The 19292-nt window shown below is 41.4% G+C and overlaps 1 protein-coding gene across 2 annotated transcripts; it reads left to right on the forward strand.

Annotated features, from left to right (window-relative positions):
• Positions 1–1469: 1469 nt before the first annotated feature.
• Positions 1470–12283, forward strand: LOC120031776 (transforming growth factor beta activator LRRC32-like). Of its 2 annotated transcripts, XM_038977605.1 has the most exons (3): positions 1470–1603; positions 2640–2736; positions 7712–12283. In XM_038977605.1, exons 2-3 carry the CDS (start codon positions 2644–2646, stop codon positions 9632–9634), a joined length of 2016 nt encoding a protein of 671 aa, XP_038833533.1. In that variant the 5' UTR covers positions 1470–1603; positions 2640–2643; the 3' UTR covers positions 9635–12283. The 2 variants fall into 2 exon arrangements, with proteins under 2 accessions (XP_038833533.1, XP_038833526.1); XM_038977598.1 differs by lacking the exon at positions 1470–1603 and having other exon boundaries at positions 2567–2736.
• Positions 12284–19292: the final 7009 nt, after the last annotated feature.

Genomic DNA, 19292 nt, shown 5'->3' on the forward strand with positions numbered 1-19292 from the left:
TTTGCTCACTGGGTGAGTACTGTCCCATAGATGTCTAAAATACGTCATTTTGCTTACCGGGTTGGATAAATGAAACCAAAACCGAAAGTATGTTAATCCTACACTCTTAGAAAAAAGGTGCTATATAGAACCTAAAAGGGTTCATCGGCTGTCCCCAAAGGAGAACCCTTTGAAGAACCCTCTTTGGTTCCAGGTAAAATCATTTTTGGTTCCAAGTAGAACCAAAAGGGTTCTACCTGGAACCAAAAATGATTTGACCTGGAACCAAAAAGGGTTATCCTATGGCAGGGGTGTCAAACTCATTCCACGGAGGGCCTAGTGTCTGCAGGTTTTTGGTTTTTCCTTTCAATAAAGCCCTAGACAACCAGGTGTGGGGAGTTCCTAACTAATTAGTGATGTTAATTCATCAATCAAGTACAAGGGAGGAGCGAAAACCCGCAGACACTCGGCCCCCCGTGGAATGAGTTTGACACCTGTGTCCTATGGGGACAGCCGAAGAACCCTTGTTGAACCCTCTAAGAGTGTAAGCTTGATAATCTTGTTTTATCCCTTAGGGTAGGCACACCATGTCATGGGATTCCCCATTGGGCTCAATATAACTGGACTGGGGATGCTGCCAAACGCACTGCCACTGACAGACACAAACTTCAATGCCTCATGTATACCTCCGGATGAACTAGGGGAGAGAGGAACATATTTCTGCCATTCAATTCTGGAACGGTAGACCATCTCAGAAGACATTGTCTCCTTGGATGGAAATGGTGAGACAGTGTATGTGTGTGTGTATGTGTGTGTGTGCGCACTCGCGCACGCATGCGTTTGTGTGGGCCTGTCTTTTACATCTTCAGTTGAGGCTTAAACAGTATTTGAAAGTTAGCCATATGTCCATGACATGTAACCTAATTGTACGTCTTGTAAATATGTATGTTTGTCTGTCTCCGAAGAATAGAATAACAATCTGGTTAGCGTATGATAACTTGGCTGGCCACAGAGACCACATAATAAATAACCTCTCAACCGAGCACTTTCAGAAGTTTATGTGTTTGCATGCCTAATTGTTTACAGAAAGATACAAGGAATTTATAACCTCACTATGTATACAGCTGTTCCAAAATGAGCAACTGCCAACATGTGGGAATGACAAGCCACAAAGAAGTTGGACCCGGTTGTTCTGATTGATTAACAATAGATGAAGAGAGGGAGGAGAAGAAAGAGAGAAGAGAAAGATAGCGTGAGAGAGAAAGGAAGAGAGAAGTGAATAAATGGAGATAGCGAGAGGGTCTGTGAGAGAGAGAGAGAAAGAGAGAGAAAGGAAGAGAGAGAGAGAAATTAGTATGATATTGGAGGAATTACGGAGAGAATGGACATCCCAATCCCGTATAAGGTATTTCCCTAAAAAAATGGAAGGGGGAAAGCAACAATGATGCCGGATATTCTCACAGGATGTGTTAGCCCTTTACCAGCACTGAAAGGTGCAGGGTAGAGCCGGCTGTGTGTGTGAGAGTGTTTGTGTGGGAGTGTGTGTCAGTGAGGATGTAAGATTACCACAGGAGCAGCAGCATGAGCAGAAGACTGCAGGGGAAAGTAACCATTTCGAAGAGAGGTAAACACCTATGGACAACGATATTGGATAATATTCTGACGTTTGTGGTTTCTATTACTTGCTGGTTAGGGTGAATGGTAGGAATGCCTTGGAGAAGGATAGAAGGGTCCTCAGCTGTGCAACAGAGGGCAGAGGAGAGGAGAATGAGATACTTAGCAGTGGAGGTTGTGGAGTAGGTAAAGAAATGTCCTGTGTAAAAGAGTAAGGAAGAGAATTAGAAAATGTGTGGATGGGTGTACAGATGAGAGAGAATATATGAGGTATGTTCTAATGGGCTATTGTGAAGTCTCTGAGGAGAGCGTCGTTCAATGAGGATTCAAAGGGTATTTTCCTGTTACCTGAGTGATGTGGATAGCATTGTGCTCATGTCAAAGAAACGTCATGCAATGACAGTCTTGATTTTTGCGGTAGATGTATGACCCCGACAATTCTATTAATTTCTGCAACTTTTTCATTCTACCTAAAAACAGTCTGAGATCTTTGAGGCTTTGTACAAAAGACACATAGGGCACGGAGGGAGAATCACACTTTCATCTCTGGAATTCGTTTTAGCTGTCACATTATATGAGACAGTAAATATCTACGATATTAAAAAGGTCAGCACTTCAGCTGTATGAACCAAAACAAGTCATTGTTGTTGGTTAAAGACTACCTTTGTTCCAATAATAATTAATAACCTTTTAGATCTCGGCTTGAGTGATCAGTGGGAGATTCCTTTTGCGTCACTTAAGACTAAAAACAAGCCTGAGAGGAACAAGAACTAAATATAGTGGCATGCTAAAATGTTTTTCTTATCCACTGCACTTACTCTTATTTAGCAAACCAATCTCTCTCTTACTCTCATTCCTTGACGTCACAAGTGGAATAAATTAACAATGACAAGTCAAACAAAGGCAACCGTGTCCAGATAAACAACTTCCCTATTAGGAATTCCTCCTGTGGATGGTCTCAGTTCATGTCATAACCCCATCATTGTGTTTCCTGCACTCATGTCTGCTCTGTCTCTTCTCACCTCCCCTCTCTCTGTGTGTCACAGCACCATGGCAGCCTACCTCTGGCTGGTCCTGGCCATTGTCAGTGATGTGGCAGAATCCTTGTTACATCCCTCACGCCAGCTCTCCCCCTGCCAAATGGTAAGTGACCCTGAACTGAGTTGCCTCAGTAGCAGACTTTTTGAATGTTTTCATAGCTGTCAACCACAAATAAGTATGTCAGTTGAAACTACGTAATGTGTAAACTATGTAACTGCCATGTAAAATATGAATACATTTAATTTGTAATGCACTTTTTCGCAAAGTGTTAGTTTGTGCAATACAATAAATAGGTATTGGGGTACTTATTTTAATGTGGGACCCCTGATTATAGTTACATAGACGGGAGGAATAGTGTTGATAGTTGCTGATAACTGATGTTTCTGTTATCGGTTTTGATAAGAGTATCCTATGTTTTATTGATACATCTGAGTACTACAATACTGCTTGTGTGTACCTTGATGTTATTATCTGAGAGTTTTGGCAGTTTTCTCACAAATCTCTCATGTACTGTATATGCAAAATATATTGGTTACTTTCGAATTCTCAGGTAGCAGAGAACGTTTCTATTGAAGTCTTGTGATATGAAACCGATCCTTGTTGTTATTCTAGCCATGCTGTTTCCTCATGCTCTGAACAGCAGATAACAGAACATACAGTTTGACCACATAACCCATATGTAGTCACACCTACACTGTTTCATTTTGAGATGGAGAAGAATAAGTAAATGTGCCCAGGCAAGATAAAAGTAAACTATAGCCATAGAGGAGGCACATGTTCCATTACCTCACAGCTCTGCACTGTGCTTGTGATGTCTCAAATCACTTTCAGACAGTGTGTTCAACTCTCATCCTCCAAGCACCTACATTCATGTACGTTTTTAGACATAGCTGGACATAAAGTCTGACTCTTCTTGGCATCTTCCTTCGGTAGACTGACTGACTAACTTCCTCTGTCTAAATGGTTGCCGTGACAAATGTGTATTCTCGGTCTAGCTCCGTATTTGGATGAAGCGGCTCTATGTCCACAGCCAAACGGATCATATTAAGGAGTTGAAAGCCCCAGGGCTGCTTTCCATAAGGGAATTTTCCCTCTCTCAGGTACTATCAATCTGGACCTGATGTTACACAATTTTCTTTGTTAGTCTTTAACTAAAGGAGGCTCTGGCATACAGTAGCTTTCTGCCCTGAGTCCATAGAACATTAAAGTCCGTTGGTGCATTCCTTCTCTCATTTTTCCACCCTCTGCGAAGACAAGAAAACAATATCTGATACGAAATTCATATTGCTGTAGTTCTGGGAATGTATTGCATTCCTGACTACTAACGACTAAACTGTATAAACAGGCAGGATGAATTGGAGCTGGGCAGGAAACTGGCTCTTTAGACTGCAAGAACTGATAGCATAGCGTGCCAGTTTGAATGGAACGGACTAGAAGGAGATGTTTTCATTTTTAGAGGCAGTGTTCATTGTTTATGCATTCTCTTAGTTTTATTTCATAGCTTTGGTACTATTTTCACAAGTATGTGATGCATTTTCTAAACTCTTAGAACAAAACTACAAACTGGTGACACGTTTAACACAAAAGCTTTCATTGTGCATACATTTTGTTTGTAGACATCTTTCACCATACAACCAATGTTTACTGTGAATATAATGAGTACATTAGTTTAATCACCAAAGCACATCATAATGATATCTTCTCAATTTTGTTATTTTAAAAACCAGTTAATCCAATAGCAAAACATGTAAGATACATATAGTGCCCTTCATAATTATTGGGACAGATAAGCTTTTTTTTCTTCTTTTGGCTGTATACGTAAAAAGTTTGTATTTGAAATCAAACAATCACTATGAGGTTAAAGTGCAGAATGTGGGCTTTAATTTGAGGGTATTTTCATCCATGTCGGATGAAGTCACTTTGCAGTCACTTTTAAGAATAGAATAAGAATAGATATAGATAATAGAATCAATATGTTTCCATGAATGTGGATGCTACCATGATTACGGATAATCCTGAATGAATCGTGAATACCCCCCTTCCCCAAAAGAATGCAAAAAAAATGCTGTTATTGTCATGGTGAGAGGTTGGCATGTCTTGGGGGTATGATATTTGTGAGTCTGTAACTTTCTCACTCATCATTATTCACGATTCACGCAGGATTGTCCATAATCATGGTAGCATCCACTTTCATGTAGAAGTGTTTAGAAACATATTTTATTCTTATTTTCAATAAAAGTGACTCCAAAATGACAGGTCATTATTTACCATACATTTCTATTGGGTACAAAATAATCTGAAATGTAACCAAATCAAAGAGGAAATGCGTCCAACAAATCTGTAGAGTCACAAGCTTGATGTAGTCATTGCGTGCTATGAATATGGGAACAAATACTTAACGTTTTACTACTTTAACACACATACAGTTGAAGTCGGAAGTTTACATAAACTTAGGTTGGAGTCATTAAAACTTGTTTTACAACCACTCCACAAATTTCATGTTAATAAACTATAGTTTTGGCAAGTCGGTTAGGACATCTACTTTGTGCATAACACAAGTAATTTTCCCAACAATTGTTTACAGACAGATTATTTTACTTATAATTCACTGTGTCACAATTCCAGAGGGTCAAACGTTTACATACACTAAGTTGACTGTGCCTTTAAACAGCTTGGAAAATTCCAGAAAATAATGTTATGGATTTAGAAGCTTCTGATAGGCTAATTGGCATAATTTGAGTCAATTGGAGGTGCACCCGTGGATGTATTTCAAGGCCTACCTTCAAACCCATTGCCTCTTTACTTGACATCATGGGAAAATTAAAAGAAATCAGCCAAGACCTCAGAAAAAAATTGTAGACCTCCACAAGTCTGGTTCATCCTTGGGAGCAATTTCCAAACGCCTGAAGGTACCACGTTCATCTGTACAAACAATAGTACGCAAGTATAAACACCATGGGACCAGGCAGCCGTCATACCGCTCAGGAAGGAGACGCGTTCTGTCTCCTAGAGATGAATGTACTTTGGTGCGAAAAGTGCAAATCAATCCCAGAACAACAGCAAAGGACCTTGTGGAGATACTGGAGGAGACAGGTACAAAAGTATCTATATCCACAGTAAAACGAGTCCTATGTCGACATAACCTGAAAGGCCGCTCAGCAAGGAAGAAGCTGCTGCTCCAAAACCGCCATAAAAAAGCCAGACTGCGGTTTGCAACTGCACATGGGGACAAAGATCGTACTTTTTGGAGAAATATCCTCTGGTCTGATGAAACAAAAATAGAACTGTTTGACCATAATGACCATTGTTATGTTTGGAGGAAAAAGTGGGAGACTTGCAAGCCGAAGAACACCATCCCAACCGTGAAGCACGAGGGTGGCAGCATCATGTTGTGGGGGTGCTTTGCTGCAGGAGGGACTGGTGCACTTCACAAACTAGATGACATCATGAGGCAGGAAAATGATGTGGATATATTGAAGCAACATCTCAAGACATCAGTCAGGAAGTTAAAGTTTGGTCGCAAATGGGTCTTCCAAATGGACAATGACCCCAAGCATACTTCCAAAGTTGTGGCAAAATGGCTTAAGGACAACAAAGTCAAGGTATTAGAGTGGCCATCACAAAGGCCTGACCTCAATCCTATAGAAAATGTGTGGGCAGAACTGGAAAAGCGTGTGCGAGCAAGGAGGTCTACAAACCTGACTCAGTTACACCAGCTCTGTCAGGAGGAATGGGCCAAAATTCACCCAACTTATTGTGGGAAGCTTGTGGAAGGCTACATTTGACCCAAGTTAAAGAATTTAAAGGGAATGCTACCAAATACTGATTGAGTGTACGTCAACTTCTGACCCACTGAAATTGTGATACAGTGAATTATAAGTGAAATAATCTGTCTGTAAACAATTGGAATTGGATTGGAAAAATTACTTGTGTCATGCACAAAGTAGATGTCCTAACCGACTTGCCAAAACTGTAGTTTGTTAACAAGAAATTTGTGGAGTGGTTGAAAAATAAGTTTTAATGACTCCAACCTAAGTGTATGTAAACTTCCGACTTCAACTGTATATGACCATGTATTGCAATGTGAAACATGTACATTATTTCTAGATGAAACACTGATTAAGTTTGGTGAATAAGTGACTGTATGAGTTTGTGTGTTATACTTAGTCAATTTAGTTTTGAAACAACTGTCTTTTTGATTATCTGTTTGGAGTTTTGTACTAAGCGTTTTGAAAATGTACAACATACTTGTGAAAATTGCACCAAAGAGATTAAAATAGAATAATAAGTAGATGGAAACATAAAGTTGGGGTTTTACAGATGTGCTGTACCTCACTTTCTTTCTCTTCTGTAACAACATCTTTAGATCTTATAATGATATATGACCCATGATAGGTTTATTGTATATGACTGGTTATGATTTGCAAGCTATTTCAATTGCATATGAGTCAAGTTATTAATTAGAAATGTATAAGGTAACATTTGTTCATAAAAGCCAGACGAAAGCATTCAAAAAGCTTGACATTTAGCAAAAAAACGAAGGAAGGCTTACTTCCAATGTATGCCATGAACCTAAATCCACTTTGTTTTATGTGAGTTGTGTGTGTGTGTGTGTGTGTGTGTGTGTGTGTGTGTGTGTGTGTGTGTGTGCGTGCGTGCGTGTGCATGTGCATGTGCATGTGCACATGTGCATGTTCTATGGGCTGTATTTAGAGAGTGGGCTTATGCCATATGGTTTAAATTACCAGCCACGCTGATAAGTTAATAGTTAAATGTTTAAAATAATAATGGAAAGAGACTCTTTGTCCACTAGGCGTTCTGAAAATCCCTGGGTGGAAGAGGGGGTGTAACAAGAGCTTGTTTTATGAGGTGAAAACCCCACAACAAGCCTAACAGTCTCCCTTGACTGCCAAAAAACACAGATACAATGGCCCATAAAACAACTCTCTACATGTGCACAAACCATTTGGTTTGTGAGAGTGAAAAGTGTCAAGGTGACTTGTGGTCATTTGGGAGTGTGCAGTGGTGCCGTGAAGTTCAAAGCTCATGTAGTTATCTCTCCTTGTTTTGTCCACAGGTACAGAATGATGTGTACTGCAACGATCTGAACCTGAGGACCGTTCCAGCCAAGCTTCCTCATGGCATCCAAAAGCTGGACCTATCTCGGAACCTTCTACAGAACCTTACCCAAGAGGTTCTATCAATCTACACCACCGTTCATCATCTGAACCTCCACTCCAACAAGATCCAGTTCATCCAGCCGGGTCTGTTCAAAGACATGACCAATCTGCAAGTGCTGGACCTCTCCAGTAATTACTTGGATGTTTTTGCTGTTTTGAAAACCAGCATTGGGCCTCTTGTGGCCGTGAAGAGGCTTGACCTCTCAGGCAATGGCCTGTACACAGGGATGACTGACTTTTTTCTCAGTGAAGCCCCAGAACTCATTAACCTTTCTCTGAATGGCAATAGTATCACCAAAGTGGGCAAGGAGACCTTTTGCGGATCTTTGGCCTTGAGAAACATTGACCTTCACAACAATGTCATCTTAGAGATCGATGATGGAGCATTTGACTCACTGATCCATCTGTCCGAGCTTGATTTGTCCATTAACTCCATCACTTGTATCACTGACTTTAACCTTTCCCAACTGAAGGTGCTGAACCTCAGTAGGAACAGCATGGAGTGCTTCCAAACCACAGACTCAGACCTAGAGTATGAGCTCCTCTACCTCGACCTGAGGGAAAACAAGATCCACTACTTCCCCGTTCTCCCAAGAAAAAACAAGCTCATGTACCTGGATTTGTCCAGGAACCGCCTGATGAGCATCAACACCACGGGGACAGCGGATGAGATGGAGCACTTCAGAGACACGTTTGTGCCTCACACACAGTCAGGTGGAACCAGCCGACACCAGGACCTCTCAAGGCTTATGTACCTCAACATGAGCTACAACCAGATCAATAGCATACCGCAGTCTTTCTTCTGCAGCATGGTGTCTCTTGAGCACCTCAACATCAGTAATAATTGTATCATGGCCTTTTCTGTAGATCAGGAGAGCCCTCTGAACTCTCTGAAGACCCTGGACCTGAGTTACAATGCCCTACAGAAACTCTCGTTTGGTGAGAACACCCTAAGGTCACTGCAGGAACTCTTCTTACAAGGGAATGTTCTCAGAAACATGGACTCTGGACCATTCCAAAGACTGCCCAGCATCAGAGGCCTTCACCTCCAGCAGAACTACCTGAAAGTCTGCCCCTCACAGCAAAAACCACCACAGACAGACCACAACTCCCAGGATCCATCAGGATGTGTCTCCTTTGCGTCCATACCAAGCTTGCACTTCTTGAACCTCTCTGGAAACAGTCTTGAAGTTCTGCCACCGTATGCCTTCAATGGCACCATGCTCAGGTTGCTGGACCTGTCCCTAAACCCAGGCTTGGATATTCACCAGAATTCATTCTCTGGTCTGGAAAAGTCCCTAACTCACCTATCATTGAGAGAGAACCACATCACAGAACTGAACACAGACCTTTCCCTGCTAAGCAGTCTCAAATTTGTGGACCTGTCCACCAACAAGCTGAGCGCTCTCCCCTTGTGGAACAAGGAGCCCTCCATAGAGTCCCTGAACCTGCAGAACAACAACCTAGTCGCCCTGGAGCACGACACGGTCGTGGTCCTGGAGCGGACGCTCAAAACCCTTTACATGGGCTCGAACCCTCTCAGTTGCTGTAGCAACCCCCGCTTCCTCAACATGCTCCAACGCTCCAATGTGGTCGTCCCGGACATCGCCACAGTAACCTGCCAGTACATGGAGAATTCAGAGCTAGTGGAGTTGAACATTAGGAGTGTTACACAGGAACAGTGTCAGAAGCTGGACAGTAAGAGCGCTAGCATCATCGTCATTGTGGTGATGGCTTTGGTGCTGATCGTGGTGCTGGTGGTGCTCTCCAAGGTGTGCCATCTCAGGAGGCGTAAGCTCAACAGTAGCTTCAGGGCCTGAAGAATGTGTCCTGTGATTGGGGAGAAAGAGATGCTGGAAATGTGTCTCCTCAAAGGGACTACTAAGCAGAGAATTTTCAATGTGAAGTGTGCACTATTTCCTAATTTTAACTCTGGAACATGGCAGCCAAGTCTTCAAGTTAAAAGAAAAAAAAATACACAAAAACCATGACCACAACAATATGACTTTCTTACATTTTATCATCCAGGAAGTACTGTGTCTCATTTTGGGTCAGATTTGAGACATGTTGTGGTTTATAGAAGTGTCATACATTGAAGGTGTTTTTCTCTTCTTCTTGGGAATAACAGACAGTCATTTGAAAACACAAGAGTATGAATGTGGTCACTTTTTATATAATTAGCATCATCGTGTGCACATACAGTTTATAGACATTTAGCCATTTCCACTTTTGGGCAAAATATTTTATGACTGCACAGAGTCAGCAGATATGCATTCGATTTGCTGATCCAGATTTAAGGCCTTTCTTTATCAATGCTGTAGTTTGCACTTTAATTTGATTGTATTTGTAATTTTTTTTAAATTATTAACCTGCTTTTGAATGTGCGTTTTTTTTTGTTACATAGACTAAATTACACTAAGTAGGGAGGACATAATGCAAACATGCCCACCAATGCCATGTAATGGCAGAGTGGAGAGCTTTCTCCAACTAATTTCAGCATCATCGCATCATTATGAAACCACAGGGTTTGAAGGTTATGGCTGCAGTTCTTGAGATGACTGTGACACTACAATAGTATACACTTAGTGTTTTATAGAATTTACAGTTCCTATTTGTGGGACATAAATAGGAAGTACTGTATAGAAGTGAATTGTTTCACCTTCTATAGGATAGTTACAGTGAATATTATTTTCATAACAGTATTTTTCACTGGTAGATGTACAGTAGGTATGGGGTGGTATGTGGAGATCAAAAACAGGATTGAAGCAATAACTCCAGAGGAAGCAGTACTGTCGGAACAACTGCAGTACATTTTTGTAGCTTGTTTTAACAGCTTGTAGGGCACTGCAGATACCTTTCCTGTTTTTGATGAACTCACTCTCGAAAAAGCCTGTACTAAATAATTATGTGCAATTTCACAAAGCTAGGTTCCAGCAATGTGGATTTCCCTTGATATAAAATATATTTTCCCCTTGAAATCCTCTCCGGTTGCTACCATACATGGAGAGGCTGTGAAGGCAAATGACCGGTTTGATAAGTTAAGTGATACAGTGGATCAGTGAGGCTTTAACAGAAACAAGGACCTGTTTTGTTTCACTGGGGGAAAAAGCCTTTTTAATGCATTCTAATCTGGCCCTTCGCTCTTTAGGTTTTCTCCCTACAATATGTCAGTTGAATGACATAGTGGAGTGAGAGAAGCAAACACCAACCCAACACTTTCTTCACAGACAATTTGGCCACGCTTAAATGCTGTAGTGAACCCCTGCCAGACTGAAATCCTTAACTGCGTAGCATTCAGCTTTTTCCACCACCATCTCCATCATCAACTTCATACCAATCAAAATCATGTAATTGCAAGGATTTGAGACAATCAATGTTGTTTTGAAGATGGATTGCTTTGTTATTCATGTGGAAGCTATCCATGTTGCATTTGTTCTCGTAAAGAGATCTTGCCCTTATTATCTGCATAGGCCTAGCCCACAAGACCAACCATGAACACTAGAAATTCCCCAGTCATGGATTGTCCTTACCCAACACTTGCCCCAGCAGGTCAGTGAGAATGATGAGGAGGAGAGCTTGTGAAAAGAACAATGCAGTTACAAAGTGACAACCTGTAGAGAGTTAATTGAATTACATTTGTTTTAGCCTTTTATATAGGACATTGTTACATACCTACTGAATTCACACAGTTGTCATTCCTATTAAGTCTGTATTACAGTGCATTTCTAAGTTGAATGTCATAGAAGGTATGATATGATTTCTTACTTTATTTTGTAATGTTAGGGACTATTTTAAACAAGAAAAACAAGCCACGGGAAATCCCTGGTGAGGAAAGTATGTCCTAAACCATATTAATAGATATTTATTTCAGAGATAACACTAGAAGAGCAGTTCCATCCTGTTTCTCACTGTGACATGCTGAGTCACAGTCACTGCATTTGGGGTAACCCTCTTGTTCTGCTTTTATCCCGCTCACATGACTGAACTTCAAGTGAAACCGTCAAAGGTCAAACTAATGTATAGAGATGACAAGATAAGTCACCTGCTGCTTGAAGTGACATCCACCATTGACTACAGTCAATGACCAACATTTTACATAAATTGACACTACAATGATAATAAAATATGAATATCATAAGTCACACGTGTATCAAAATGTTAGGTTGGCTGTTTGGATGCCATGCAGGCAAGTCAAAGCTACGGCTGTGCATGTTACAGCTAATAAAGAAAGAATATTAGCATAAATGGAGAATGGTTTTGATGGTGTTATGTCAATTTCATGACAGTGTTATGTACTGTTTTATGCAATGTTAAATTGAAGTTGCACCCTTGCTTCTGTGTTTATCTGTTCACTGTGTTTTACATGTACAGCATATGAAGGATATTACAATGAATATATTATGAACTACTGTAAAAATATATATTTATATTGTTTGTATTTTCTTAAGTAAATTATCTATGTAACAGAATATATTGTCGTAGTTTTTTTATATGAGCTTTAAGAGCTATGTAACTAACCAGAATCATGTTCATTGGGCACAAAACAACGGAAAAAGAGAGGAGGGACTACCTGGATTTTGTCCAATAAGAAACACTCATTTGTATTTTCTATTTAATGTTGTAAAACATTTTCCATAGAATGCCCTAATGAACATGAACCAGGTAATTCATTTTCCTGAGCAGATGAGACAGGGGCTTCTAATGCAACCCTGTCATGGTTATGGGAAGACGCTTAATAATAGAACTGATACCGTTGCCAGTAAAAGTTTCTCTGATTTGTCTCCCTGGGCACAGATAGCACAGTGTACTATGTTCTCCACTGAGAATACTGGCCTATCATCTCTATTTTTATAACCTAAGGGCTGAGATCTGCTGATCTGGCAGCCATACAGCAGCACAAGTCCCCTCTGACCCCTCAAAACAGGATGCAGGCTCATGGGAAAGACCTCAGGAAACATAAATATAAGCTGACGTCTTATTGGCTGATTCATTTCCAAATGGACCAACCCCTATAGGTTTGTTGTGTTGTTTTGGGTTGCTTCCTTCTTTTGTTGTGTTCTTATTAACCTCTCACTGTGGTTAACGCCACCCGGTGAAAAGGTGTGCTGCAAGATTCCATTTCTAATAGTGTGTTTGGATCCTGTCATGATCAAAAGGGTCCATGCTTACCCACAAAAACCAGGGGTGTGTGTGTGTGTTAAAATACACCATTGTTTCTGAGGTATTTGTGAAATAAGGCCTTTGTTCTTGGATGTGACGCCCACAGGGATCATCTTAGTAAGATTATACTCTTTCGTCCTGAAACCCTAAAGGAGCACCAACTTATTTTGTGCATTCTCTCAAAGCCTGAGTTGAATGTTGCACTTTAGGCCCTACACTTTTTAATTCAAATAAATTCACCCAACTCCTGTGTTAGGTTGCTGAGGTAAATTCCAAACTGAGGGCCAGCGAAAGTTACAAAGAACCAAACTTGGTTCTTATTTATTTGGTTACATGTACCATTACCTCGCCGATAACCGTTTGACGATTTCTTTAATAAACTAGACCTTTCTTTCAACATGAGCACAAGGGCTTGACAGCTCTATGTCTGGTTGGGGCTAGTGTGTTCAGGTGATCACAAACTGTGGAAGTCCCGAAGTACCAAAAGAAGTTCATGGAGCGACCATTACTACTAGAGTAGTAAGCAGGGTGAGTGTTCTATGTCATTATTCACGCTGGCCCCAATCCAAAGGGCCCCTATTGATTGCGCAGTAGGGGCCACTTTTATAGACTAGTGACATAGAAACGTATGTGTGTTTGTGTGCGTGTTCATATGTTCATGTGTGCAAACATGTGAGTGTGTGCAAGCACGTTTGTTTGTGTGGGTGTGTGTGTGAGGCCTGGGGAGGCTCACCATCACAGACTGAGTGCTTCCTTCCCTCGGCCCCTGGGACCTGCGACTCAAAGGTCCCCCATAAGCAGGACAGGCAGTTAGGTAATTTACTGTCTGAGCAGGCATTGGGTACATGTACCATGAACCTATCAGAGGGAGCAGTATTTGATGTTGGGTGGAAAATGCCTGTGCATCTGTGTCATGAATGGCGATAGGAGGGACCCCACAGTCGATGAGCAAAACGATTCACATATTAGTAAGAGCGTGTCATCAAAATATTTAAGCCACATTAAAGCTTTCACTTTCTGCCAAGTGACCCCAAATGTATAAGTAATGGTGAGTGTGTATATAACAGATAAATAGCGCCTTGATTCAGATGTTACTCATAAGTCAGATGTAATGTCTCAAAATAGTTCCAGTTCTTTGGCCTTCCTTACAGTACTGTACTGTTTCAATAACAGAGGTAGGTGGATAATGTTATTCTGCAAAGCAGACAACTAATTTCTCAAACACAATAGCACATGTTATGTCTTTGCTGCTATACTAACTGTCATGCCATTATCTGCCCTGCAAATACCAGGATTTTGTGGTTTTCCCCATCTAACCTAAACAATGTGAGGGATGACATTGAAACCTCAACACATGGAGATTTGGTTACATAAAAGGTGGGCTTTAGTGCCGCAGGAGCCCCAAACTAAGACTGTTTACGTGAACTAACAGACATAATCTACATCCTCATCCTCAGAATCCAAAATCTGATTGGCAGGAAGATCCAAACAACTGCTCCAGACTCAATTGGTTTGAAAATTGTGTCTCCCATCCACCCAAAGTAACATTCACAATTACCTCCGCTGTCTAGCAGTCCCACGCTGGGGAGTTAACTCCATGTTATGTAACCGGCAATCACCACTCTGTACGTATTACACAGAGCCATGACTACTTGGAACTCTATTCCACATCAAGTAACTGACGCAAGCAGTGAAATTAGATTTAAAAAACAGATTAAAAAACACCAGTGGGGACTGTGAAGCAACACAAACATTGGCACACACACACACACACACACACACACACACACACACACACACACACACACACACACACACACACACACACACACACACACACACACACACACACACACACACACACACACACACACAATACATACACATGGATTTAGTACTGTAGATATGTGGTGGTGGTGGAGTTGGGGCCTGAGGGCTGCTTTGGCAGCAGCTAATGGGGATCCATAATAAATACAAATACAACACTTCATCAGAAAGACCTCGGGTGAATCTTAAAAGTCCTTCCTCGATTCCTTGAATCTATGATTCCTTGATCTCCTTCTCATAACCTCATATCTTCTCCTTCATTGCATTTTGAGGAGGAGGTCGAAGAATCAAGGAATCCAGAACAGGAATCGAGGACAGACTTTTGAGATGTACCCCTCAAGTGTCTTTGCTTGATGGCAATTGGAGGTTTGTCCTAGAGTTTTTACTGCTCTCTGGAATTGGTGGTGGCACTGGATAGCTATCCTCTGACGTTATCCATGTTCCTGGCGCCAATACAAAGTGCTGTCAATCAGCCACACCACAGTTGGTGACACCTTATTGGGGAGGATGGGTTCATAGTAATGACTGGAACAGAATGAATGGAATGGTATCAAACACATCAAATACATAGTTTCCATGTGGCTTCATAGATGGTTTCCATGTGTTTGATGCCATTCCATCTACTTCATTCCAGCCATTATTATGAGCAATCCTCCTCTCACCAGCCTCCTGTGAGCGACACACTTCATGCCTTTTTAATCTTTAATAATATTCAAAACCCTGAAAGGATAAAGATTTCTCGTAGAGCACTCAAAACACCAGAGACATTTGACAAGTGCCTTGTGTTACATAAAAAGTCCCGAGCAGGTCAGTGTGTAAGCCGCCTCATTGTTTTCCTAAACTCAAAACTCATAAATTTATATTAGTTGAGATTTAATAAAGCAGAGAGAATGTCTTACGTTTTGCAATTCCATGACTTCAACATTTCTCTCATTTTGTTTTCTGGATTTAAAGGGGGTCCACTCTGCCAGTTCAAATACACAGTGAGGCAGAGGCTCAGGAGCAGTGTGAGCTCCACCTCCAATGCCTATCTCACAGATAGCAGCCCCTTCTCATGCCCCAGACGAGTTGACCCCATTTCACGTTCTGAAATCCTCTCCAGAAAAAATCACTTGGGGCTCAAGGATATTGTTTGGGAAACCCTGTTCTAGAGCTTACAAACCATTTCCAATGCATATTTTGAGTTTTGTGGATATGCACAATATCCTGACAAATTCTGAATCCATATGTGTCTTTTAGACATATTCAGTGGCTTGCGAAGGAATTATCCCCCCTTGGCATTTTTCCTATTTTCCTATTTTGTTGCCTTACAACCTGGACTTTTTTAAGCACAGCTTAAAAATTCACCTTCAACATAATTATATATATTTTTTTCCCCTCCAATTCCAATCTTGTCTCATCGCTTCAACTCCTCAACAGGCTAAGGAGGTGAAGGTTGAGTCATGCATCCTCTGAAACATGACCCGCCAAACAACGTTTCTTAACACCCGCCCACTTTAGGCGGAAGCCATCTGCACCAATGTGTCAGAGGAAACACCGTTCAACTGAAGATTGAAGTCAGCCTGCAGGCACCTAGCCCTCCACAAGGAGTCGCTAGAGCACGATGTGCCAAGTAAAGTCCCCCCGGCCAAACCCTCCCATAACCTGAACGATGCTGGGCCAATTGTGTGGCGCCCTTTGGGACTCCCGATCATGTCCAGTTGTGATACAGCCTCGGATTGAACCCGGGTCTGTAGTGACGCCTCAAGCATAGCAATGCAGTGCCTTAGACCGCTGTGCCACTCGGGAAAATTCCAGAAAATTATGTTATGGATTTAGAAGCTTCTGATAGGCTAATTGGCATAATTTGAGTCAATTGGAGGTGCACCTGTGGATGTATTTCAAGGCCTACTCTTTACTTGACATCATGGGAAAATCAAAAGAAATCAGCCAAGACCACAGAAAATATTTGTAGCCCTCCACAAGTCTGGTTCATCCTTGGGAGCAATTTCCAAACGCCTGAAGGTACCACGTTCATCTGTATAAACAATAGTAGGCAAGTATAAACACCATGGGACCACGCAGCCGTCATACCGCTGAGGAAGAAGACGCGTTCTGTCTCCTAGAGAAGAACCTACTTTGGTGCGAAAAGTGCAAATCAATCCCAGAACAACAGCAAAGGACCTTGTGAAGATGCTGGAGGAAACAGGTACAAAAGTATCTACTATATCCACAGTAAAACGAGTCCTATATCGCCATAACCTGAAAGGCCGCTCAGCAAGGAAGAAGCCACTGCTCCAAACCCGCCATAAAAAAGCCAGACTACGGTTTGCAACTCCACATGGGGACAAATATTGTACTTTTTGGAGAAATGTCCTCTGGTTTGATGAAACAAAAATATAACTGTTTGGCCATAATTACCATCGCTATGTTTGGAGGAAAAAGGGGGATGCTTGCAAGCCGAAGAACACCATGTGAAGCACGGGGGTGGCAGCATCCATGGCGTGGGGGTGCTTTGCTGCAGGAGGGACTGGTGCACTTCACAAAATAGATGGCGTCATGAGGCAGGAAAATTATGTGGATATATTGAAGCAACATCTCAAGACATCAGTCAGGAAGTTAAAGCTTGGTCACAAATGGGTCTTCCAAATGGACAATGACCACAAGCATACTTCCAAAGTTGTGGCAAAATGGCTTAAGGACAACAAAGTCAAGGTATTGGAGTGGCCATCACAAAGCCCTGACCTCAATCCTAAAGAACATTTGTGGGCAGAACTGAAAAAGAGTGTGCGAGCAATGAGTCCTACAAACCTGACTCAGTTACACCAGCTCTGTCAGGAGGAATGGGCCAAAATTCACCCAACTTATTGTGGGAAGCTTGTGGAAGGCTACCTGAAAGGTTTGAACCAATTTAAACAATTTAAAGGCAATGCTACCAAATACTAATTGAGTGTATGTAAACTTCTGACCCATTGGGAATGTGATGAAAGAAATAAAAGCTGAAATAAATAATTCTCTCTGCTATTATTCTGACATTTAACATTCTTAAAATAAAGTGGTGATCCTAACTGACCTAAGACAGGGATTTGTTTACTAGGATTAAATGTCAGGAATTGTGAAAAACTGAGTTTAAATGTATTTGGCTAAGGTGTATGTAAACTTCCGACTTCAACTGTATATACTTTACTCACCGTGAACGGCGATAAGCGTTTACCCATCTATTTCTGTACCACTACCTCACTGTCAATATTAATTTGTAAATGACAGTGCACGGCAAATGGTGTTACCTCTATCGGAAAAAATGTATGAGATGTTGTTCCACTTGGAACCCTGAAAGATGACTTAATCTTATTCATTGTTTCATTGTGCATAGAGGTGGTGGAATTATGAGGGAATTAAGTCAAGGTCAGAATAGGGCTTATCTGTAAACACACCTCTACCACACCTTAATTTCTTTGATCTCCATCCCCAAGGAGTAGTGGGTGAATAGCATGCTATTATCAGACTTAAGTTCATGGGCAGAATACACGTATAAAAGGGAATTATGCTCCTTTTAAGTGTACTGAACTCGGGTTCGGAATTCCCAGAGTGCTTAACATACAAATCTAAAGCTGCACAATACTGTATGTCGTCTATGCATATTATCTGTTTAACTGAAATCATTTTTTTTTTTAAAGTGAGTTAAATAACCTAAGGCTATGTCTCGCAATTCTCCACATAAAAGTAAGTAAGCTTGAAAAGTAAGTACCAAAAACTCTCTTTAACGCTCCAAAATGAAACTCACGCATTCTCATACGTAAGCACACAACCCTCACGCCCCTTGTTTTCTTCTGTTCCTTTACCAGACAGATGTTTTTGGCAACTCCATGCCACCCCGCCCTAAAGGCATCATTTCCTTTGACGCAGATTTCCTGTCTTGATTTTTTTTCCCTCCTGCAGTATTTTGACTTGTTTATGACATGGCCCGAGATAAGAGCGGAGTACAGGAGATGCTTGCAGTTTCTTAATTGGAAGCAGACCCCAATCACTTTTGTCTTTGGCTGTGACTCAAGTAGTGTTGAGTCACTGAACATCAGTCACCACTGAGTCAGGGGAGAGAGTATTGTTCATGTCAAACTGCACCACCCTTCTATTCAGGGATGGACTGGGACCAGAAATTGTCCTGGGAATTTAACACACCAGCTCTTTATTTAAATTTTTTTGAGGCCCCTTATTATCCAAATAATCATATTTCTGCACTGAAGATCGACAAGCCCATCTGCCATTTGCCAGAATTGCCCTATGGCCAGTCCATCTCTGCCTCTACAGTATACCTATCTCAAGGGTGAGCAGCCCACTGAACATACCATGTCTCTATTAGCGCTGTCTCATGATACAATTTACTTTCAAACGGTGAGCTTCAAAGCATATACCTCCCTCTGGACAGTTTGTTAACACTTCATTAACAAGCTGTCCAGAAGATCCAACGATCCCATGTTATAGAGAGGTAGACACTCCTTTGCTGCTTTTCCC

The sequence above is a fragment of the Salvelinus namaycush genome, chromosome 3, assembly GCF_016432855.1.
Source record: "Salvelinus namaycush isolate Seneca chromosome 3, SaNama_1.0, whole genome shotgun sequence".
Lineage (NCBI taxonomy): Eukaryota > Metazoa > Chordata > Actinopteri > Salmoniformes > Salmonidae > Salvelinus > Salvelinus namaycush.